Genomic DNA, 24,911 nt, shown 5'->3' with positions numbered 1-24,911 from the left:
CTCTGCCCAGTACCTGCGTTACCCAGACAACTGGCACACCTGGAAGAGGTCACATCTGGATTGGATGTGGCCACACTTTTCCCCACCCCTATCTTAGATAAGGCCTAGCCCAGGGCCAGACGCTCTCTTTCCCACGTCTCTCCCAGCCTCGTGGAGGGCCTACAGGGCCTGGTGCCAGTCAGAACGATGAATAAACCTACCCCTTACTTGAATACCACGTGCGTGGTGCTGTTCTTACTCAGCTACCTCTTTTAAAAAAACCTAACATAAATGGTGCCATTTGAACCCAGGAAGGGCTTAAAGTCAGAATAGGTGGGATTCTTCTCCATTTTTTTTTCTCTTTTTTTCCCCCTTTTTTGTTCTGAGGAATACCCACAGTTCTAACGGCCTTTTTGGCGAACTGGTCTGCCTGCTGCAGACACAGTGCATCAATACCATTGCTAGCCTCTGCATCCACCTCCACACTTCATTTTGGCCTAGTAACTGAGGCCCAACCATCTGATGTGCTTTGTTAGCAAAGATGTATAAACATTGTTGTCAAAAATTTTAGGTTTTGAGTTTTGCCTTTTTTATTTGGTGTTGTATATTCTACTACTGACTACGTGGTTCTAAAATATTGGGCATATCTGTGCTAAAATTCTCATCACATCTAACAAGTTTTGTCATTGCAGAATATTTGTTGGTCAATTCTTGATAAGGACCAGGTAAGCTCTACTTATTCTATTTGATCTCCTTGTTGCTTTAATTTGAAATAATAAAGGGTTTTTGTGGCAAAGATTGCAGTTCAAAGCCAGCCCGGGCTGAAAAATCCCTAAGACTCCATCTCCCAACTAACCTGCAAAGAGCCAGGCTGGAAGCATGGCTCAAGACTCTTATCTCTAACCAGCCGAACACTGAAAGTGGTACTGTAACTCAAAGTGGTAGAGCACTAGCCTTGAGCAGAAGTACTCAGGGACAGTGCCCAGACCTTGAGTTCAAACCTCCATGGATAGTAACTGGGACAAGCCATCCTAGCGATGAACACCTAGACTCAGCCAGTCTGGGAAACAAGGGACCATGGAGGAGTAAGAGGAGATGATGTCACATCAGCCACTTTGTGCCTGCCCTTTCAAAATTAACCAGAGCTGGGAGGTCAATAGAAGTAGAAGCCTGTACATCTAATGTCCATAGCAGTCTACCTTTTAACTGGACAGGAATTTACATTATTGCCTTTGTTACCTGACGTCCTCCCTACCTAGTTGCCAGATGTCAGAAATAGTTAGGGACATTTCCACCAACTCCAGGACAGCCTGGAATGCAGGAGATAAGAACTAGCCATTCTAGCCCAAGTCATCCAATTTTTAATTTTCAGCCCCAAGTCCTTCCTCTTGCCATTTATTTGCTCTGTAGTATTTTTTTTCAGCCCCTCAATGCCTCATGAGACTTCTCCAGACTTCATCTAAAGACTCACACCACCAAGGGACAGCTGCTGCTCGCTGCCTTCTCTAGGAGGGGACCACATTCCAGCCTTTTACCCATAATGTCAACGCCCCTTATCAGCAGGACGTAGCCAAAGAGAATCCGCACCCTATTTCATGATTATTAAAAGGCTGGAATGTAAGGTCCACTCTTGGATGGCGAGCAGACTCCACCCTCCTTGCAGCAGTCTCCATCCAGTACCTGCGTTACCTAGGCAACTGGCACACCTGGAAGAGGTCACTTCTGGATTCCATGTGGCCACAGCTCCCCCTCCCCCCGCCCCCGCTCCCCCACCCGACCCTAGATAAGGCCTAGCCTAGGGCCAGATGCTCTCTTTCCCAGGCCTTTCCCAGCATGGAGTGCTAACATGACCTGGTGCTAGCCGGACCAATGAGTAAACCTACCCCTTACCTGAGTACCACATGTGTGGTGCTCTTCTTACTTGGCCTCTTTTTAAAAACCTAACAAAATAGATTGCTTTAATTTTTTGGAAGAAAATTATAAATGTCTTTTGCTTTAAATTAAAGCTATCATGGTATTCCTGTGGTGCCAAAAGACAATTGGAAGAAAATTATAAATGTCTTTTGCTTTAAATTAAAGCTATCATGGTATTCCTGTGGTGCCAAAAGACAATTTCAGGATGGAAATTTTACCTAGAAGTAACATATACCCTATTTGCTATATTCTAGATACTGTTTTGGCTTCCAAAGAAGATGCCTAAGTGAGTGTACTATTCTTTAGTTCATAATTCCAAAAAGATGAACACAGTTTAAATATTTGGTTTTGTTGGATACTAAATCAGGGATAAAATAAGTTTGACAAACCTAAGTTATCTCAACACTGTCTATAATGTAGAGCTGTGCTCTACCATGTCAGGTTTGGGTTTATATGCTTCCATATTTATTTTTTATATAAGGATGCAAGCCAAAATAACACCAAAGGTAATTCAATAATAACACATACTTTTACCTCCACCCTCACAGGTTTTAAGGTACTCTGCAAGTTACCATTCAACAATTTGCTGTGAACAGGACCAATCATATGTCATTAGAAAGAATATTACAGCCCATCAAGAGTGTAGATAATTTGCTACATTGACTGTATGTTGAGTCATAAATTATACTATCTTTTCAAGCATTTTAAAATAAAAACATAACCTAAAAGACCAAAATTATTTCACATGGAGAAATTTAGAGTAGCTATAAATGTATATTAATGATTCTGAGCTGGATGCCTGTGGCTCACGCCTATAATTCTACCTATTCAGAAGGCTGAGATCTGAGGATCATGGTTAAAAGCTAGCACAGGCAGGAAAGTCCGTGAGACTCTATCTCCAATAAAGTATGCAGAAAAAGCCAGAAGTGGAGCTATGGCTCAAGTGGTAGAGAACTAGAATTGAAAAAAGTAGCCCAAGGACAGCACCCAGGTCCAGAGTTCAAGACCCCGGACCAGAAAATAAAAGATTCTATTTTTTGTTACTTGGGAAAATAACTATTGCTTTACTTATTCAAAACAAATCTCCCAGTGTCATATTAACTTTTCCATATACTATCTCATATATGACATAATACATGGCATACTATAGTCTATTCATAAATATTTCTGAAATTATATAAAAACTATCTTCAAAGACCCTTGCTTATTACTTTCCCCTCCCTTCTACATTTCCTTCTTTCCTTCCTTTCTTTTCCTTTTGTTCCTAGAATTGTTATGCTATAAAATTTGACTATTTTCTATGATATAAATATTATGTACAGTCATAACAAACATACACAAAACATACATAGGCAAACACACACCCACACACACACAACCAGGTGCTGGTCTCTTACACCTGTAATCCTAGCTACTCAGGAGGCTGAGATCTGAGAATTTCGGTTAGAATGCAGACTGGGTAGAAAAGTCTGACTCTTATCTCTAATAAACCACCAAAAAAAGCTAGAAGTGGAGCTCAAGTGGTAGAGCACTAGCCTTGAGCACAAAAGCTTGGGGATAGCACTTACGCCCTGAGTTCAAGCCCCAGGACCGGAACAGAATACATACACATGCATGCACACACACACACAAACACACACACACACACACACACACACATACTACAATACTTTCCCACTGCATGTAAAGCTTAACTTTGCAGCTTAATTTTGTGGTCTTCCTGCCTGGGACAGACACAGACTTTGTGGAACCTGAATTTAGACTTTAAAGAAATCCTTTTAAAAGGAACAGTCAGAAGTTAAATCATTGCAGCTAAAATTGTTAGTTTTTCAGGTTTTATGAAAATAATCATATAACCATGGGAACATATTGCTAGGAACCCTCCCACACCTTAGAAAGAGGCCTGGAGAAATAGGGATCCTGAAGCTTAAACTTTATTTAGCATTCTGTCCTCAGCCATCCCTATCTTCACCCACTTCCCAAATCATCATCCAGTTGATGTAACCTTAAACTTGTTCACCTTGATAAGGCCTGTCTTAAGGGCCCATCTGGAAAGCCACACAAACCCAAGCAGTTTCTAACAATGGACTTCTTTCCCAAGGCCCAGGCACCTGGCCCAGGCCAGGTTTCAGAAAAGGTCTTTTCGTCCAACATATGGATGCTGCGTATTTCAAAAGCAGTAAAATAAAAATCCACACACTCCCTTGGATTTTAAATCTGGACAAACCAAACCACAAAGGACATTATGAAAAGAAAACAAACAAGATTATATAGCACAAGATGTTCTGCATTGCCAGAATGTGTGAGGCCTACAATTTAGGACCAAGTCCAGGTCTATAACCTTGACAGTGGGCTCTTTTGCCCACCCACAGACCACACAGAATTGTGTAAAGACCATGCGAACTTCCCCTCTTGTAAGATAAATGAAAACACCCAGAGCCAATTCCAGTGCTCCAACACTCAGTAATCACTGAGTGATTACTGAGAGGGAGAGTTCCCCCATCTCGGCCAGCCTAATTTCTTTCTTTTTTTATTTTTACTTCAGTTGGCCTATTTTTAATCCCAAGCCACCTGTCATCTTTGTGACAAGTGACATATTTGTGAATTCTACTCACAATGTTCACTGCATTAATGTTGACCTTTTTTTCAAACAGCTTCTCCATAAGGTCCAAATTATTGCTTTTAGCAGCATTCTGAAAGCTTCTCTCATTAGGCAGGACTGAAAGAAAGCAAACAAGCATGACCAGGAGGAGGAAACAGAAAAGGCACTTTTCATAGGGCAAGGCAAACTTATAACTCTAAAAACTTTCTCCATTGTGCTTGCTACTGAGAATGAGGGAACTTTGCTGGAATATTTTACAAAGTTGCAATAGCCCAATTCCATCTTCTCCTCACATCACAAGTATTTTTCACACCCTTAAAGAATGTTCCTGACCTTAAACAAAACATTATTCAAGAGGACCACCTTGAAGTTAGCAATGTGGTATCTGGCTTGGAGGTAAGAGGGTGGCTATAGACTTCCCAGGGGACATTGTTTGTAAAAGTTAGGACAAGATTAGACAGGGAGGGGTCCAATTGCTTGTACTACTTACAGAGATAAAACCATTGTTTGCAGAACTTGGTTAGAGTGCCAGACCTACAGGGACATTTTCCAAAACAGCCAGCATAGAAACCCCCACAAAAGCTGGATGAGAGATGTTTTATCTTCATTTACATGAAAGGACATAAAAGTAGATTTGCATTTACTATAAACCTAACACACACACACACACACACACACACACACACACACACACACACACACACACACACACACACACACCACACATTCAGATGGCAAGCTTTATTAACTACCACAGAAGACGTCAGGATTTATTGAGGATTTTGTCATGTAGGGGAATTGGAGAGGTCTCAAGAGACAGCAAGCATGAACCCTGGGGGATAATATCAGAATTGAGATTAAGCAGAATGAGTAACCAAACATCTCCAAAGACAAAGACCATAAGAGATTTCATAAGTGTGTTACTGAAGAGTTTCCAAGTCTTTGCCAAAGATCCTTCAGAACATTTCCAAGTCCATTCAAAGACCAAGGAGTATCTTCCTGAACGATATTATTATGGGCTGACCTTTGGCTCTCCAAAATTCATGTGCTGAAATCCTAACCCCTACTACCTCAGGATGTAGCTGCATATGGAGACTAGGCTATTAAAGAGTTAATAAATGTGAAACAAGGTTACCCAGGTGAGCTAGAATCGGATAGGACTGGTGAATATACAGAAGAGATTAATGTTGGAGATGCAGTTCAGTGGCATAGTCCTTGGGTACCATGCACAAGACTCTGAAAAATAATAATAATAATATTTGGGTACAGAAATACACAGAAAAAAGACCATGGAGGAAGATCAAAGGAGAAAGAAGATAGCTATAAGACAGGAGGCCTGGAGCTGGGAAGGTGGCTCAGTGGTAGAGCATTTGCCTTGCATGCATGAGGCCCTGGGTTTGATTCCTCAGCAACACATAAGTAGAAAAAGCCAGAAGTGGTGCTGTGGCTCAAGTGGTAGAGCGCTAATCTTGAGCTGAAGAGCTGAGGGACAGTGCCCAGACCTAGAGTTCAGGCCCCACAACCAACAAAAAATAAAAGAAGAAGAAGAAGAAGAGAGGCCTGAGAAGAAGCCAACACTATGGACACATAGATCTTTGGCTTCTAGCCTCCAGATCTGTGAGAAAATGAATTTCTTTTCACAGCACTGGAGGCCTCCTGACTCAGTAACAAAGTAAAGGCTATACCTCTTAATTCTGTCATGAAATACTATTACACTTCAAAATTCAATGAGTTTGTGTGTGGGGAGGGAGGGTACATCCAGACCATAACAGAGCCATTCTGTAAAATCTCTTCTACATAAATATACATACAGCTGGGTGTCATTGGCTCATGTCTATAATCTTAGCTACTTAGAAGGCTGAGATCCGAGGATCATGGTTCAAAGCTAGCCTGGGCAGGAAAGTCCATGAGACTCTTAGCTCCCATTAACCACCAGGAAACCAGAAGTGGTACTGTGGCTCCAAGTGGTAAAGTGCTAGCCTTGGGTGAAAAAGCTCAGGGACAGAGTCTAGGTTCTAGGTTCAAGCCCACCACCAGTAAAAGCAAGCAAACAATAACAAAAACCCCAGCATTCATTACTCATTAGTCTTCCTTATACCAAACTGGGTGGTTAAAATGCAAAACTCAATGGCTACTTTGTTTCTATAAGTGCACAGCTAAATGGTCCTGGAGAAAGACCATGCTGCAGGTGATGTTGCTAGAGGCTAATGTTCATAAGTATATTGTTCTTCCTTTCCATCTAGACACATGGAAAGATAAACATCCCAGCCTGGACACATTTGGTAAGTTCTGTTTAATGAGCTGAAGACAGAAGTGATAGTGTGTCACTTTGGACCTCCAGTTCTATTTTCCCCTACCCTGGAAGCCAGGGTTTAAATGGAGGTGCCACAGAATGGTGGTATCTCAATCAGCTTTGTATCAGGAGACAGATTTCTCATGCTTTTGCACATTATTTTTTCACTATTGAAGTCTGTATTCAGGGCTTCTGCTTGTAAGGTAGGTGCTCTACCACTTGAGTCAGATCCCTAGTCCTCATTTTTGCAAATCCATGAGCAGAAGCTTTGATGGGGCTAATTGTTTATCATCATCATCATCATCATCATCATCATCATCTTTGAAGGATGTCTGTGTAGAGAGCAGCCTTAAAAATAGAGATACTGTCTTTCTTTGGAGCAAAGGGTGGGTTTGCTTACAGTCTTGAGGCACACTCACTGCTCTATATGAAGGCTAGGTTTGCAGTCCTCTTCCTATCCTCTTTGTGAACTGAGGCTTGGTGAGTTCACAGGAAAACCAATGCTGTGGCTACAGCTCTTGTTGTCATAAAGTCCTTTTCCGACAATGAAGTATCTTCTGCTAGCATCTTTATCTCCATGGTAAGCTAACTTGTAAGCCTAGAACTTCCCATGTGACGTATATATCATCCTGCCTCCGCCTCCTGAGTGCTGGCATTGTAGCCATGTGTTGCCATGCCTGGCTTAGCATCACAGTGATTTTAACAGAGCCTTGAAAAAAAACCCATGCTAGATTTTAGCTCAAGCTCAAGATGTTCAATGACTTGAACACTTGAACTTGACTTGACCACAACTTACCAACCTGGTAATAGTTCTGCATTTTGGTTTCCTAACTATGACATGGACATTGTAAAACCTGTTTTCATTTAGTGTGCAAACTCACGATGGTTGATTATGTGTCCATCTTCCAAACTTGGCATTCAATGAGATTTCACTATAGCTTTGAAACCAACTATACATAGGCCTCCAGCTCTTACCAGATAGTGTCAGGATTGACAAAATGACTCAAATGGTTAACATAACAATATTGCTCATATAAAACATCTACAGGAATATTTTTACAACACAGTCTCTTTTTATTTGTTACTTATAATATCAAGGAAAGGATAAGTGTTATTATTCTGACACTTAGCCCTTTCTAATGCTTTCTAGGAGCTGGGCAAATATGAGAAAAGAGATTCAGAACAGAAGGGGACCTTGCTAAACTAGAAAAACAAGCTCAGGCTCCTTTCTCTTGTCCTCTGCCCTATTTCATTTTCTTCTTGATATCACTGACATTATTTGAGATCATATATTCACTGTCTACTGTTCATTTCCTTCTCTAGAATACAAATTCTGTGAAGAGGATAAATACTGCTAGTGCGCAAGGACTAGTAGATGCTCAGTAACTATTTATTGGATGGATGGCTAGTCAGTTCTGGGTTGGATAGCCAACTCTAGGAGAATATTGCCAAGAAGGAATATAGACTTGGAATTATTGGATTGTCCTCTTTTTATATTAGGTCATGGGTCAAAAGGAAATCTCAAGGAAAATTAGACATTATTTTGAATTGAATGAATATTTTAAAAGGTCAAGATATATGGGATGCAGCTAAAGCAGTTCCTGGAGGGATATTTACAGCATTAAGATAATTATATTAGAAAGGAAGACAGGTCTCTAATAAATAAGCTAAGTACCTACATTTAAAAAGGAAAGGAGGGGGGGGGAGTAAAAAAAAAAAAAGGAAAGGACTAGGCACTGGTGGCTCACACCTGTAATCCTAGCTACTCAGGAGGCTGAGATCTGAGGATCATGGTTCAAAGCCACTTGGGCAGGAAAGTCCGTGAGACTCTTATCTCCAATTAACCACCAGAAAACCAGAAGTAGCACTGTGGCTCAATTGGTAGAGTGCTAGCCTTGAGCTGAAGAGCTGAGAGACAGTGCCCAGGCCCAGAGTTCAAGCCCTGTGATCAACAACAACAACAACAACAACAACAAAGGGAAGTAGTAGAATTAAGAGGTTCTTCAGGTTTTTTGTACAAAGTTCTGGATCTTCTAAAATAACCTGCAATATTGATATAGTAATAAGAGTTCAGCATAGTAGGCTTATATATTTAAATATATCTATATACTTCTATCAATTTATCTGTCTACATGCGTTGTCAAAACATATACTTCAAGAATTCATCTTTCACAAAGTGAATTCCAGTAAAACATTAAAGTTGAAAAAAGGCAAAACAGAAAAGCAAAATAAAAAAAAACCTTTTAAGCAAAAAAATCAATAAAAACAAAAGCTTGTTATTTGATGACAATAAAAACCTAGCCAGATTGAGCAAGGAAAAACAAATTACCAGTATCAGGAATTAAAGAGGGCATATTGCTATAGACCTCATAGACATTAAAAGGATGATAAGTCGAGGAAGGCTGGGACAGGAGGCTTGTGAGTTTGAAGCCAGCCTGAGCTACATAATGAGAATGTCTTAAAAAAAAAAAAAAGAAAAAGGAGTCTGTGAATGTAGCACAATGCCTAGCATGTGTGCAAGGACCTGGATTCAATCACCAACAAGAGGCAAGGGTGGGGAGGAGGAGGAGAATAGATTTATTTTGGTTTACAGTTTCAGACCTTTCAGTTCAAGTTGTGTGGCCCTGTTACTTTGTGCCTGTGGCAACACAATAAATCATGTCCAGAATGGGTGGCAGGGGAAGCTTATTCTCCTATAGCAGTTGAGAAACAAAAACAGAAAGACAGAAAAGGGCTTTTAAAGCCACACTTCCAATGACACAACTTCCTTCCACTAGGCCCCACCCACTAAAGGCTTACCACTTCCCATTAGTGCCTTGGGCTGGAGACCAAGTTTTCAACACATCAGACTTTGAGGGACATTTATGATCCCAACTGTAACCCTCTCCGATCTCTTTGCTCTCCCCTTTACTCTCCACACTCAGCCAGGTTGGTCATCTTCCTTTTTTCTAGAATATATCAATTTTATTCCCCCTGCATTTGTTTGACTTTTGCTTGTCTTGCTTCTCTGTTTTTGTGGCACTAAGAAATTAAACCCAGGGCTTCCTGCATATTAGGCAAGCACTCTACCACCAAGCCACATTCCCAGCCTTTGTCATGCTTGTCACCTGAACTCTCTATAGCTTGTTCCTTCCTCTCATTCAGGTAACTGTCTTGTCTGCCTTGACCACACATTGAAAGTTCTCCCGTGTCATGTGAAAATCATATCCCCTATTTCACGACCTTCACATCACTCAGACTCTTTCCTTAAATTGTCTTACACATTTATTTGTTTGTGCTAGTACTGAGGCTTGAATTCAGAGCCTCGTGCTCTCAACTGGCTTGTTTTTTTTTTTCTCTCATGGCTGGCTTTCTGCCACTTGAGCTATGTCTGCAGTTCTAGCTTGTGGGATTTGCCTGCCAAAGCTGGCTTTGAACCTCCACCCTCAGATAACAGCCTTCTGAGTAACTAGGATTATAGACATGAGCTACTATCACCTGGCTTGTTTTGTCTGTCAACTCTGTGAGCTCTACAAGAGCTTTTTTCCTACATCCACACACTGAGATTATCTAAAGAATAATAAGCTCTTGAAAGTACATCTAGAATGAATGAACTGAGGTTACATTATATTAAAAAACAAAACAAAGCTGGTATACAGCTCCCAAGGCCAGTCTTTAGAAAATAAAACTTTCCCTACCAGCTCAAAGTGGGCCTGTTAACAGATTTAAATTCTGAAGATTCTTTACCAGTGTAGTCTCTTTGTGCTGTTCAGGAATCCCAAGGTATATACTTTAAACAGTTAAATGCCAAGTTTTGAAGCCACTTATTAAAATCACACAATAAATTGGTCCAGAAGTCAGGACACAAGATAACAGCAACTTGAAACTCTATTTGCAAAAGGGCTTAATCATTTCTTTAAATAGCCTTAGTACTTTCCTTCCACCCACCGTAGGGGAACGCGGGGTGGGGGGGGGGTGGGTGGGAGGGAGGATGAACCACAAGTTGGTAGGAGAGGATTCCAAAGCTGAAAGCCAGCCAACAAGGATGCAGTGCTGGAAGATGGATGGGGGTCCCCTGGGTGGTCCAGGTACCAGTTTCCTTCCCGTAGTGTTCCCAGGCTTTGCACTGGGAATCCTCCAGTCCCCTGAATGCAGCCCACTGCACTGCCTCTCAGGAGGGCAGCCTCCCCCTCCTCTTCTCGCCCCCCCCCCCCTTCCAATTTCCTGAGACTTTGTCCAGCAACACTCACGGGATTCGTGTCCTGAACCTGCTGCTTCCTTCTCCTGAGGCTGCTCCTGCTTCTTAGGCATCTGAGATTGGCCACTCCGAGCCCGGACACCCCTCCAGTCGTCCCGGAGCCCCCTCCCCGCAGCTGCCGTCCGGAGCAACAGCCCTCTGGCTGCCGTCCGGCGATTCAGAGCGCGCCGGGCGGGGTCCATGGCTCCCCGAGGGCTGAAGAGCCCGGTGGGACCCTGACCCAGGGCGCAGGCTGGGTGGCAGGTTGGCGGGGCAGGAGCGCAGAAGCGGGTCCACTCTATCCACCGGGCAACCCAGGGCCCTGCCCTGCCTTGGGCTGGTCTGGAAGAGTCCGCCTTCAGGTGTGGCATGCACCTTTCTGTGGTTTGGTTCTAGGAGAAATGAATATCTCAAGAAAACTACAAGTCTTTATGAACTCTCAGTCTACACATTTCCATTAATTAGTTGTGCAATTTTGAGAAATGTTGCTTTGATTTATAATCAACATTTGCTATTGGAACTTAAATATTAAATAATTCCTAAATGGGTCTCCAGGACTTTCTTTAGAATAAAACATGACTCTTCTGATAATTATGCAATCATCTTTCTTGACTGATTTTTTCCCTAGAAAGTGACATAATATAGAAGCAGGGAAAAAATTTTGGTCCCCAAAATAAATTTCAAATAAGAGGAATAATTCGGTTATTTTACTTTGTATTCTTAGGAATATTTTGCATTCTTAGGAATTTGAGACTTTCATCTTAATATAAATTATGTTTAATGTTGATTTCAAACTTGATTTTCTTTCAAATTATTGTGCACTGAACACCGGAACTTTCCTTTGAAGAAGAAGGAGGAGGAGGAAGGAAGAAGGAGGAGGGGGAAAGAAGGAGGAGGAAGAAGAAAAAGGAGGAAGAGGAGAGGAGGTGGGGGAGGAGGGGGAGAAGGAAGGGAGGAGGAGGAGGAGGGAGGAGGAGGAGGAAGAAGGAGGAAGAAGAAAAAGGAGGAAGAGGAGAGGAGGTGGGGGAGGAGGGGGAGAAGGAAGGGAGGAAGAAGAAGAAGAGGAGGAGGAGGAGGAGGAGGAAGAGGAGGAGGAGGAGGAGGAGGAAGAGGAAGAGGAAGAAGAAGCAGCAGCAGCAGCAGCAGCAGCAGCAGCAGCAGCAGCAGCAGCAGCCAGGCACTGGCAGCTCATGCCTGTAATATTAGCTACTAAGGAGGCTGGTATCTGAGGATCACAGTTCAAAGCTAGCCTAGATAGGAAGGTCCGAGAGACTCTTATGTTCAATAAACTATCAGAAAGCTGGAAGTGGCTGTGGCTCAAGTGGTAGATCGCTCACTTTGAGCCGAAGAGCTGAGGGATAGTGCCCAGGCCCAGAGTTCAAGACCCATGACCAACCAACCAAAAAAAAAAAAAAAGAGCTGGGCACTGGTGGCTCACACCTGTAATCCTAGCTACTCAGGAAGCTGAAATCTGAGGATCCTAATTCCAAGCCAGCCTAGGCAGAAAAGTCCCCATGAGACTCTTATCTCCAATTACCATTTAAAAGCCAGAAGTGGAGCTGTGGTTAAAAGTGGTAGAGTGCTAGCCTTGAGCAAAGAGCTCTGGGACAGCGCCCAGGCCCTAAATTCAATCCCCCAAATCAACAAATAAAAAAAGGAAAGAAAGAACGGATTGGGAATGGTAGCTTACATCTATAATCTCAGCTATTTGGGAGGAATAAATAGCATACCAGTTGGAGGCCAACGGGGGCCTTCCCCCAACTTCAACCACTTCTGGGGTGTGGAGGCATGTGCTTGTCATTTCAGCTATACAGGAAGCATGGGTAGATAGAAGGATCACAGTCCAGACTGGCCTGGGTAAAATCTCTAACCAAAGCAAAAAGGTTTGGGGATATGGCTCAAGTGGTAGATGTAGAGTGCCTGCCTTGCAAGTGAGTGGCCCTGAGTTCAACCCACAATACCACCAGAAAAGAAAAAACAATATAAAAATGGGCCTAAAGCAACTATGCAGATTAAATGTTATTGGATACTATGCAGAATAAAGACTGTGTAATATGTGTGTGTGGGAGGGGGGAAGTATTTCTGACATCTAAGTGGAAAAGTGGGGAAAAATTATGTGCATATGTACTATGCATACAAATAAAATTGTCAAAATCAGAAGAAAATATATAGAAAGAAAAATAACAGAAGAAACAGTGCCAGAGTTCTGCCAGTGGAAATCATAATGCCAACCACAGAACGGTCTGAATTATACTCTTAGTAATTTATGTTATCCTAATTGATAATTTTAAACCAAGCACTTTAAATTTATTAAAAACTCTTTTGACTAGAGAAAATGAAGCCTCGTTTCATGCTGGTGTTGTTGACACTATTCTAGCCAGTGAGGCAGAATCCGAAAACAAGCACATTACATAACTCTAGCTGTCTTTGAACTTCATGTCCTTAATTTTCTTGAGAGCTTGGGCTAAATGAGAAGCTAGGAAGTATATTACAGACATTGTCTTTCCTCCAGTTTCAAATAGTAGTTTCTCAACCAGATTGATTCTAAGTACACCAATCCCTAAGACACTGCTTGATAGGATCTGGACTTCATTGCTCTGATCTTGGGCTTTCCAACTCTTCCCCTGTCTTGCTGCTCCCCCAGTGTTATTTGCTGCAGTTATTCCTCTATCATTTTTCTCTGCTTTGACCCCCCCCCTCCTCTGCCACTTTCAAATTTATTTGAATGGTTTGATCCTTCCTAACAAACCATTGGAGATAAGAATCTCACAGACTATCTTGCCCAAGGTTAGTTTCAAACAGTAATCCTCAAATATCAGCCTCCCAAGTAGCTAAGATTTCAGGCATGAGCCATGGGTACCTGGCTTACAACTATTTCTTATAATGTTGTTCTATTAGCACACAACATATACAACTATGAATTATAGTAACAATATAGAGACAGATAGTAAAAAAGAGAGATAGTTGAATTCTATTGAAGACTATCACATGCAAACAATTATTGAGCTATTTGTTATTGGTTGTATTATATACAAATGGTACACTCCAAATGTAGACTAGTCTGCTAATCTGAGACTCCATTTGATATTTCTCTGCATTAAAAAAAGAGGCAGACAAATGTCACCCCAAATGATCTTTATCCTTTATTCTACGAATCTGGCATTTATCTTGTTAAATGCTCAGTAAGGGGTTAGTTTAGTAGGCTCAGGTTTTTTAAAGCCTGTGTTTTCCAAACAAAGGCCTCTGTTTAGGACCACTGGCCCTTGACCAGCTCCTGGAAAGTGACCTCTGAGGCCTTGGACTATCCACCCTGATAAGAATGCTTTAATGTGCCCAAAGCTTGGGACCACAATGTACAGGTTTTGCTAGATGGTTTGTATCAACAAGTGTCTTATAGTGAATACATGTTTTGAAGCCTGGGGCCTGATGCCTAGACCATTAGGTCTCTGGAGGGCTGAAGATTGAGTAGTTAAGGTCAGATGTCAAGCAGAAACCTTCAAAGCCTAGGGTTGGGCAAATTTCCTTTGTTAGAATTATTTTGCACATGTTATTAACCATTTGTCTGTGCTCTTTCTCTTTGCTGATTTCTCTTTTTCTTTCTTCTTTGCTCAGTTTTCTTTATGATTATAAAATGTAATCATAAATATTGTAACTTTTCTGAATTTTGTCAGTCTTTTTCACAAATACTCAGAGCTGAAGGTAGTCCAGAGAATGCCTGATACAATAAGATATAAAGTTCATTTTTTCTCTATAAGTAACCAATTATTCAGTCTATTTTTAATAATACTCAATAAATCTCATCCTTTTGCCAACACCACTCTTAAAATAATTACTATAGCTTTATATTAAATCATGTTTAATCTTATTCTTGAGCATTTGTTCTTATATATTCAGGGTCCACTTACCAATTTCTAAGAAAAACCTTGTTTTTTTGTTTTTTTTTTTGAGAACACTTAGAACTTTTCTTTTTTTTTTTGCCAGTCCTGGGGCTTGAACTCAGGGCCTGGGCACTGTCCCTGAGCTTCTTTGCTCAAGACTAGTGCTCTACCACTTGAGTTACAGCACCACTTCTAGCTTTTTCTGTTTATGTGGTTGGTACTGAGGAATTGAATTCAGGGTTTCATGCGTGTTAGGCAAGCATTCTACCACTAAGCCACATTCCCAGTCCCAGTTTGAACTTTCAGAACACTTTTGGGGATAGTTTCTTCCTGTTCATGAACAGAATTATACTTCATCTATCAGGTAGAGACTATTTTCCTTTCAGTAATATTTTATAACTTCAAATTCTGGCATATTTTTCCCACTCAGGCATCTTCATTCTAATTGGTGATTACTGTTTTATAGGAATGCTATTGAGTTTGTACAGTTTCATATTACCACATATTAATTACAAAAAATATTTTATGAATACATGTATTTTGATAAAATTCCTTCCTTCCATTATTCTTTAATCCCTTCTTTTAGTTTTAGTGGGTTTCAGTATATTACTTTTTTTTTTTTTTTTTGGATCTGGTCATGGGGCCTGAACTCTGGACCTGGGCGCTGTCCCTCATCTCTTCAGCTCAAGGCTAGCACTCTACCACTTGAGCCACAGTGTCACTTCCAGCTTTTTTCTTTTTGCTTATGTGGTGCTGAGGAATCGAACCCAGGGCCTCATGCATGCAAGGCAAGTGCTCTACCACTGAGCCACCTTTCCAGCCCCTTAGTATACTACTTTTGCACATACTTATACTTTGTTCATATTTGTACATTCACCTTATATACATAGCTTTATTAAGTTCCTATACCATGTAGATTTTTAAAAATGTAGGCATGTAAGACAAAAATAAACCCTTCTCTTAACTAACATGTAGACAAATTATTCACACAAATTTTATTCACTGTATTTATTGAGTTTACTATAGGACAATTTCCAAAATGATTGTTCCTAAGTAAGGGTTTGCATCACAACTAAAGCTTATTATTATTGAAGCACTTCACTTCTGTGGACACGATGGAGATGTAGTAACACTTTTTTTGTAGTTCTGTGTTTCATTTCCAGTATACTAATAATGCCTGAGACTCTTCACATTCATAGTCATTTGGGTTCTTTCATGTGAAGTGTTATCCAGTCTTTTGTCCAAATTTCTATTGATTACGTCTCTTCCTAATACATAAAATAATACAATTAAAAATATATTTCTAATGGTACTGTTTTTTTTAGAACCACGTATGTGAGACAAGCTTTTTTCTCCCACGTAGATCTTTATATTTTGAGCTTCTGAGTAAGTAGAATTATGGGTGCTTATTACTATATAGTTTTGCTACATTTCTAAGTATGCTACAGGTAAAAATTAAAATAAAAAGAAAATGAGTTGGATATATCAGACCAAATAGAAAATAATGTGGAGAGAATTCTGGGCTATTAAAAAGGGAAAAAAGGAAATAGAAAAAGTAGAAAATTGAAGAAAACTAGGAGTGAATGATGCACACCTATAATTCCAGTACTCCATTTGGAGGCAGGAGGATTTTAAGTACATAGGCCATCTAGGCTATGTAGCAAGCATCTATCTCCAAAAAATAAAAGAAAAAGAAAGAAAGCTGTCCTACCTGTTAATATATCAACTAAAATTTGCAATTTTAAAATATTATTAAATATTATTGCATGATAGCATTCAATTAATTCAGCTAAACCAAAATTCAAAAACACTTTATGATGGTACTGAGATTTGAACTCAAGGCCTTACATTGGTTAGCCAGGCACTCTACTATGTGGGCCATGACCCCAGCCCATTTGTGCTCTTCAGGTTTCAGTGATCTTTCACCCACTGGGGGAGTTACCTTCCAAAGACCTCCACCATAGGTGAAAATCCACAAAGTAGCAGCATTAGACAGTTGTCCCTTGCTGTATTGTGGTTCATTTATTGCTACTTCGCGGATTTTCACCTATGGCAGGGGTCTTGAAACACAGTTCCTGTGATATGTCAGGGATCATTATTTATTTTTTTGTTTTGCTTTTTAAGCCTGCGATACAGTGAAGTCACAGGGAGTAAAGTGCAATATAGAGGGATGACCGTATTTTCCAGATAGGGTCTGGCACATTTTGCCTAGACTGACCTCAATCTGTGATCCTCCTACCTATGTCTCCTGAGTACCAGGAATTACAGATATGTGCCACTACACCTGACCACTAACAATTCAGTATTATAATTCAGTATTTAATGTTGATAGCATTAAAATAAACCAGGAAAGACAGCCAACATATACCTTAAATCACTTTCACAGAATTTATATGTATTTCACAGAATTTTATACGTAATTTACATAGAAAACCATATAATCAAGAACTATAATGACAGAACTTTGTTTGCTATTAGCTATAATAAATTAGCCATGAGACTAAGTATGCTAAAAAGTGGTAAGCCTATTTTAAACAAGCTAGTAATTAAAAGTTTGCTTTTTTTTTTTGCCAGTCCTGGGGCTTCAATTCAGGGCCTGGACACTGTCCCTGATCTTCTTTTGCTCAAGGCTAGCACTCTACCACTTGAGCCACAGCACCACTTCCAGCTTTTTCTGTTTATGTGGTACTTAGGAATCAAACCTGGGGCTTCATGCATGTTAGGCAAGCATTCTACCACTAAGCCGCATTCCCAGCCTCAAGCTAGTAATTAAAAGTTAAGTCACCCCCTTTGGCTAGGGCTTTGCAAGGTCCTAATGAAGCTATCCTTCAAATATTATTTCTTTGTATATTTACATAATGAGCTAAAATATGAAAAGTAGGAATAGAAAATAAAAATATTAAAAAATTCAGTTTCTTAAAGTTTCCATCTTTATGTTCCAATTACATAGATTTTGATAAGAATTTATGTTGATAATATGGCTCAAAGTAGTTACATAACTTAATTCAGCTTTCTTCTTTCCCAGACATTAGTATGATTGCCACAGAGACATAATTAAGAGAATGAGAATAAGATATTCAAATATTCATTAATCTTAAAATTTTTTTTTGTCTTTTTCTTTTTGGTATATACTTGCTAAGCAAGTCCTTTGCCACTGAGCTACATGCCAGCCCTCTTTTAATCTTTTGAGTTGCACATTTTCTCTTGGATATTAGAACAAAAATAAAGTGATTATACAATTTATTTATTTATATTTTTTACATATGTATAGAAAGTATAATTTAAAAAGTTACTTTAAAAAGTCCATTAAAAATGTACTTTGAATCTTGAACTATTTTTTTCTTCTTTTTGTACCTGTACTGAGGCTTGAACTCAAGGACTCATGCTCTTGATTGGCTTTTTTGCTCAAGATATCTGCTCTACCATTTGAACCATAGCTCTACTTCCAGCTTTTTGCTGGTTAATTGAGGATAAGTCTAACAGACTTTTTTTCCTGGGCTGGCTTAGAACAGCTATCTTCAGATCTCAGCCTTCTGAGTAGCTAGGATTACAAGCATGAGCCCTTAGCCCCCAGCTTAGACTGCTTTTTAAAGTGAACCAAGTGCTTATTTATGAGAGGAATTTTCAATGAAAAAAAAACACAAAACCAAGATTTTGAGTAAAAATCCTTTTAACACAGATAATAATGTGACATCATTTTCCTGAGGTAATTAAAACTTTCATGCTATTTCTGTTAAACTAATGTTCCTCCCAGAACTTAGGATAGCTTTTAATTATGAAGCTCACAGAATATCTAAAGATACAAAACTAACTATAGCAGCAGTCCAATGTAAACCAAGTAGTTAAGTGCTAAAAATAATAGTAAAATAGATGCTAAAATGTGTAAAACTCTGAGAGTTCTTATAATTATGCTTTTATATTCATTATAAATTCAATTACAAAATAATTTAAAAAGCATTTTTCTGATCCTATTTCTCTTTCTTCTCTTTTTTCATTGCTAGTGATTGAACCCAGGACCTTGTGCCATTGGGCACCACTCCAGCCTTCACTTTTCATTTAAAAATGATCTCTAACATGTTTGATTTCCAACTCACAATGAAATGGAATCCTCATTACAAAAAAGGCATAAAGAAGTAAATCAGTATACATCTCAAATTCTTAGAAAAGGAACTACTACTTAGGGAGGAATTACTGTACTTGCCCTCACCAAATGAATGTGTACATTTAGAATGAGAATTAGTTCATTGATTATAAAACTGATTAAAAATTGATTAAAATTATTGAAAAATATTCAATGCTCATTTAAAAAACACATCAAGGGTGTGTCTGGGATTGTTGGGTTTTGTTTTCTTTGATGCTGAGTACTTTGTCATCAGTCCTGGCCTGGAATGAAAAAGAAGATATCATCAATTGAAGAACATTAAAAAAATTGGAAACAGCTGGCTTTTAAAATGTCATCTGATTTATAAAATACAACTAAACATCTCCTAAAAGTTAGACTACAAAAATAATGCCAGTTTCCTGGACAGCTCTATTAAAGCTCTTAGTATCATACCTTTTTGTTTTTGCTTCAGTCTTCTGTACTTTGCTGGAGGTACCTTTACAGGAAGAAAAGAAATTCTAAAATGAACTACATGAAACAATTGAGATTTTTTTTTTTTGATACCAGTACTAGGGATTGAAGTCAGAATCTCCAGCACTTGCTTATCCTTTTTGGCTCAAGGTTGGGTAATGCCTTGTGTAATGCCTCCAATTTCAGCTTTTTACTGGTTAACTGGAAATAAAAATCTCTTTGATTTGTCTTTCCCAGGCTGATTTAGAATTGTGTTCTTTAGTTCTCAGTCTCCTGAATTGATAGAATTAAAGGTATGAGCCACAATGCCTTTTAAACACTTATAAATATTCAAAAGATAAAACTCGCTAACATACCCAAAACTTCCTTGGTACTATAAAGCTACATACACAATGCAGAAACTAACTTTATAGCACAACTACTTTATAATTTACTAGTTTTACTAGCATTTCATTTCATTTTGGTTTTGGAATTTGATTTGGTAGTTGGTACTACAAAAAAGCTTAGAACAAAAGCTTCCTGTATAAGTGCAATAGTCATGATGACAATCATGACTACTTGGGAAGTAGAAATTGAGAGGATCATGGTTTAAGGTTAGCCTCGACCCAATATTGGCAAGACCTGATTTCAAGAAATAAACCAGATATGGTGGGGTATGCCATACAAGAGGCATATATAGGTATATTATAGTTTGAGGCCTGCCTGGGCAAACAGTACAAGATGCTATCTGAAAAACCACCTAAAAAGCCAAAAGGTCTATTGTGGCTCAAGAAGTCAAGCACCCTGAGTTCAGTCTCTAATACAGCAAATAAGTAATAAATAAATACATTCATCCATCACTTCTTGTCTCTATATTTAATTTGTGAATCCTGACCAGTCTTCTCTGAAGAAACTCCTCTTTAAATTAGATCACTCCAAACCTTAAATTTTTACTTTACTTATTTTTGTTGGTCATGGGGCCTGAACTGTGGGCCTGAGCACTGTCCCACAGCTCTTCAGCTCAAGGCTAGCAACTTATCACTTGAGCCACAGCACCACTTCCAGCTTTTTATGCTTATGTGGTGCTGACGAATTGAACCCAGGGACTCATGCATGTGAGGCAAGCGCTCTACCACTGAGCCAACATCCCAGCCCCAAACCTTATTTTTTTTTTAGTTTATTCTGCATTCAATCAAGCCCAACCTGGATTTTCCATAACTTCAAAAGTTGTTGATTTAATTATAAACTATGTTAAAGTGACGAATATTTTCCTAAATGTCAGAATAAACAAACCACCTTTTTCCAGTAATTCTTTCAGATTAACAATCTCCTTAATTTTGCTAAGATGTATTCCTAGAAAACCATACTCTTCTTAATGACACCAAACTCACCTGAACTTCTAGAGCTTTCTTTGGGTTGGTTAACTGGCTTAAATTCATTATTTCTCAGTTCTTGGATAATATCTTTATTTAAGCAAATATCCACATGCTCATTGAACTGGGTAAGATCTGAAGTCTTTTGTTCAAGGTTACACACTGGACAAACTAGAGCCTGGCTTGTCATTTCACTGATAGAAGACTGAAGAGATTCTTGCCCACTTCCATTTTCCAATGAAATTGTAATAGGTGACTTGTTTGGAAGATTGGAACATTCTTTCTTGCTAAACTTAACCCTTGAAATGTCTGAATTTTCTGCTTTTGGTGAATTACTTTTAGTCTCTACTGAATCTACACAATGCACTGACGTCATTTCTAGATTTTTCTCATGGGTTTCATAATTTTGTTTCTCACAAAGTGAAAAAGAATGAGGTATACTTTCTTTCTGATTCATGGCAGTGGAGGAAGCATGTGGATATGAGAACATTTTAGAGTTCTCACTGCTTGAATGGCCATCAAGACATGCATCCATGTGTTTATTAAAGGCTTCCAGACTGATGTGCCCTTGTTCCTTAAAGCAAATGGGGCAAGTAAATACTTGACAATTCTCTGATGTTTCTACATTTTCAATCATCTTCTTTAAAACTTGGAATGGCTGTGATAGCTGAGAACTTTGTCTATCCACAGTTTCACATTTAGATTTTTCTTGATGGTTCCACATCCGTTCTGATCTTTTTTTATCAAAGAAACTCTTTTTATGACACATTTCTAGAGGTTTTGCAAACTGATCTTTGTCAGTTTTATCTAGTTCGCATGAAGTGGCTAACAGAGCTTGGTTTCCAGGCTGTAAGAAGCCAATGATGCTCCTTTGTTGGTGCTTCTTGTCTTCTTCACTGGAAAAACTAGATATACGAACACCTAAATTAAATCAATCACAATTAATCAATTACAAATTCTATAAAGCCAATTGACTCTTAATGTATAAAAACTTCATATAATGCTTTTGTGACATATATACAAAGGCAAGCTGGAGAGAATAAATTCAGAACACACACACACACACACACACACACACACACACACACACACACACATTCACTCTTACACTTTTCAGCGCTGAAGACTGAATCCACAGCCTTCCATACAGTAGCATATACTTTACCACTGAAGCTACCTTCCCAGTCTAATACTTTCTTTTTAAAAATACACTATTTCTCATATAGTTATAGTACATATAGTTAAAATGCCTATTGTGAAACACATAAACAATCCTTATACAAACTTAGAACCTAACTCCTATTCTTTAGAGGTAATGATTATTAATGATTCCCATATATTTACAAAATATACTTAAAATATTCATACTTTTCTGAAACTTTGTTTTTTTTTTTTTTTTTTTTTTTGTGCAAGTCCTGGGGCATGAACTCAGGGCCTGGGCACTGTCCCTGATCTTCTTTTGCTCAAGGCTAGCACTCTACTAGAGCCACATCACCACTTCTGGCTTTTTCTGTTTACGTGGTACTGAGGAATCAAACCCAGGGCTTCATGCATGTTAGGCAAGCATTCTACCACTAAGCCACATTCCTAGCCCTTGCTTGCTAAAAAATATGTATATGAAAAATTCCCATGTTGGATTGAAATATAATGTAACTTTTTTCAGCTACTTAGTTTTCTACCAGACCTGTGATATAACTTTATGTAATAGTATGAGTGAATATAAAAACTTAAATTATCTTATTATTATAAATAATGCTCAATATATGCATCTTTCGTCTACTTTTCTCTGGGATAAATGCCTGAAATAGAAATTCTAGGTCTTTTCAAATCTGCATGTATGTACATATTCACATCCTCTCATTACTACCAGAGTAGTTGCCAATACTGGGTGCACTGGTATAATTAAAATAGGGTTTAACTTCCCTTTATAAAAACTAGGTATCAAGACTGGGAATGTGGCTCAGTGGTAGATTGCTTGCCTACCATGCATGAAGCCCTGGGTTTGATTCCTCAGTACTACACAACAGAAAAAGCCCCAAGTGGTGCTGGGCTCAAGTGGTAGAGTGCTAGCCTTGAGCAGAGAGGCTCAGGGACAGTGCCCAGGTCCTGAGTTCAAGCCCCAGAATTGGCAAAACAAAAAACAAACTAGATATCATTAAGTAGGAACAATTTGTCAGAGTTGGCATGATTCCATAGGACTTGCAATGAGTGTCTGAGATATAGTATCAGTAAATCAGAGTTCATAACTGAATTGAGCTATACAGATTCTTTAGCTCTTCTTCTCTTGGAAGAGTTTGCTCTGACTCCATTTTCTGTCACCTCTTGTTCTAGCAACATCTTGCACCAGAAGGTAAATTTGTTAAGCTGAGGAGTCTACATTGACACTGTGTTTTACATATATTCCTGGTGGTAGTGTACTTCCCTTGGGCTTAGCCAAATTTATAATGATATTTATTTTACCATTATAGAATCATAAGGACGAGTTTTACTGCCTTAAAAATCGTGTGCTCTGACTAGTCAAATTTATGCAGACTTATCCCTCCCTGGCCCTGGACAGCTACTTCCTTTTTATGGTCTCCATGGTTTTGTCTTTCCCAGATGCCATATTATGCAAATCATACTGTATGCATCCTTTCACACTGGGTTCTTCTACTTGACACTATGCATTTAAGTTTCCTCCAAGTCTTTTCATGGCTTACTTATGTGGAAAAAATTATCCTGCATCTAGATATACCATAGTTTATTTATTTATTCATTGAAGGACAGCTTCTTGGTTGTAACCAAGTTTCCCCAATTATAAATAAAGTTGTTATAAACAGTTGCTCTGTGGCTCCTTTAACAAACTTGATCCAATTGCTTTCAAGATATGCTATCTTTGGAAACTGCCCAGTCTTAGCAGTAAGGTGGGCATTTGGAGTGCTTATCTGTATACATTCTCTCCTACATTCTGTTTTGGGCTGTTAATGTGTTTCTATAGTTTCTCAATCCTTTTATCTGTAATTCTGTCACCCCTAAATTTCTGAAAACTGTAGCAACATGTAATAAATGATAACTAAATTAATGTGGGGTTAGTGTCTTCACAGTCTGTGAATAATTTGTTTGCTACAGAAATATTAACATGTTTCCAGATTCCCAAGGGAATATTATATAGCATAGTTAATGTGTACTGATTTTTGTCAGCTAATATCTGCAAAGTCTTGAATTTTGAAACATATCTTGCTCCAAGATTCAGCTACAATAAGAACGGTTTTAATTAGTATGGACTGAATCTAAAATAGTTCAGGAATTAAGGTAAATGGTAGCAGCACAATAACAACTTCCTAAACAACTTTAAGAAAGAAAATGGAGGTGGACCAGGGGCATGGCTTCAGTGATAAAGCACTTGTCTAGCAAGTCCAAGACCCTGAATTCAATCTCTAGTACCATAAAATAAAACGAATGAATGAATGAATGAATAATGTGGGATAAGATTATTTCCAAAGATTTTTTTGGCAAAGGGAAAGGCGGGGGTGGGGGAACCTAAAAGAGTTAAGGAAAAAGAACAAGAAGAAAATACCCATCATACCCATAAGTCTTAATCTCAAGGGATATGGACATTCAGCATTTATCTCTGTTCTCAGCAATTCTTTAGCAATGGAAAATATTTCCTCTGCAGTAGACACAATAGATGAAACCGTAATTGCACGGGTTTTTACTTCAAAATTCACATTTTTCAGCTTGATGGTAACAGTTCTTCCCTGTGACAGATAGAGTACATTATTATATAAAGGCTTTCTAGCTTCTAGAAAAGTTGTTTTCAGGTTAGAAGAACTCAGAAAAGTTTTTATATACACATATAAGTAAGACTATATAGTTAATTACTCGTAAAATAAAATCTATAAGTAATCTACAAATCTCACTTTAGCCAATATTTTACAGACAGATTTTATAAAATATCTTTACATAAAGTGTAAAGTTAACTGGTAATTTTACTTTTTGCTGAATCTCTCTTAGAGATTAATTCTAAACAGTGAAGAAAAAAAATCTTTCTACAGGTAGTTTACTGAAAAGATCTCATGAGTAGTGCACAGTGGCTCATGATTTACAATCTCAATTATTTGGGAC

At 38.8% G+C, this 24,911-nt stretch overlaps 2 protein-coding genes across 3 annotated transcripts in view; both read right to left on the bottom strand.

Moving 5' to 3' along the window:
• Ankdd1b (ankyrin repeat and death domain containing 1B) overlaps positions 1–11,375 on the bottom strand; it is a 58,825-nt gene extending 47,450 nt beyond the window's left edge. The window contains exons 1-2 of the mRNA XM_042690717.1: positions 11,018–11,375; positions 4,509–4,612 (exon numbers count right to left, since the gene is read on the bottom strand). Coding sequence (XP_042546651.1) covers positions 4,509–4,612; positions 11,018–11,375 — 462 coding nt within the window. The remainder of the gene's footprint in view (positions 1–4,508; positions 4,613–11,017) is intronic.
• A 7,159-nt stretch (positions 11,376–18,534) lies between these two features.
• The window catches only part of Polk (DNA polymerase kappa), a 46,510-nt gene continuing 40,133 nt past the window's right edge, over positions 18,535–24,911 (bottom strand). For both annotated transcript variants that reach the window (XM_042691118.1, XM_042691117.1), the window contains exons 12-15: positions 24,373–24,544; positions 20,826–21,728; positions 19,438–19,480; positions 18,535–19,265 (exon numbers count right to left, since the gene is read on the bottom strand). In XM_042691118.1, coding sequence (XP_042547052.1) covers positions 19,181–19,265; positions 19,438–19,480; positions 20,826–21,728; positions 24,373–24,544 — 1,203 coding nt within the window. In that variant the 3' untranslated portion in view covers positions 18,535–19,180. The remainder of the gene's footprint in view (positions 19,266–19,437; positions 19,481–20,825; positions 21,729–24,372; positions 24,545–24,911) is intronic.

This window comes from Dipodomys spectabilis, unplaced genomic scaffold (assembly GCF_019054845.1).
Source record: "Dipodomys spectabilis isolate Male_0828 unplaced genomic scaffold, ASM1905484v1 ptg000140l, whole genome shotgun sequence".
Taxonomy (NCBI): Eukaryota; Metazoa; Chordata; class Mammalia; order Rodentia; family Heteromyidae; genus Dipodomys; species Dipodomys spectabilis.
This window is presented reverse-complemented; position numbering and strand designations above follow the sequence as displayed.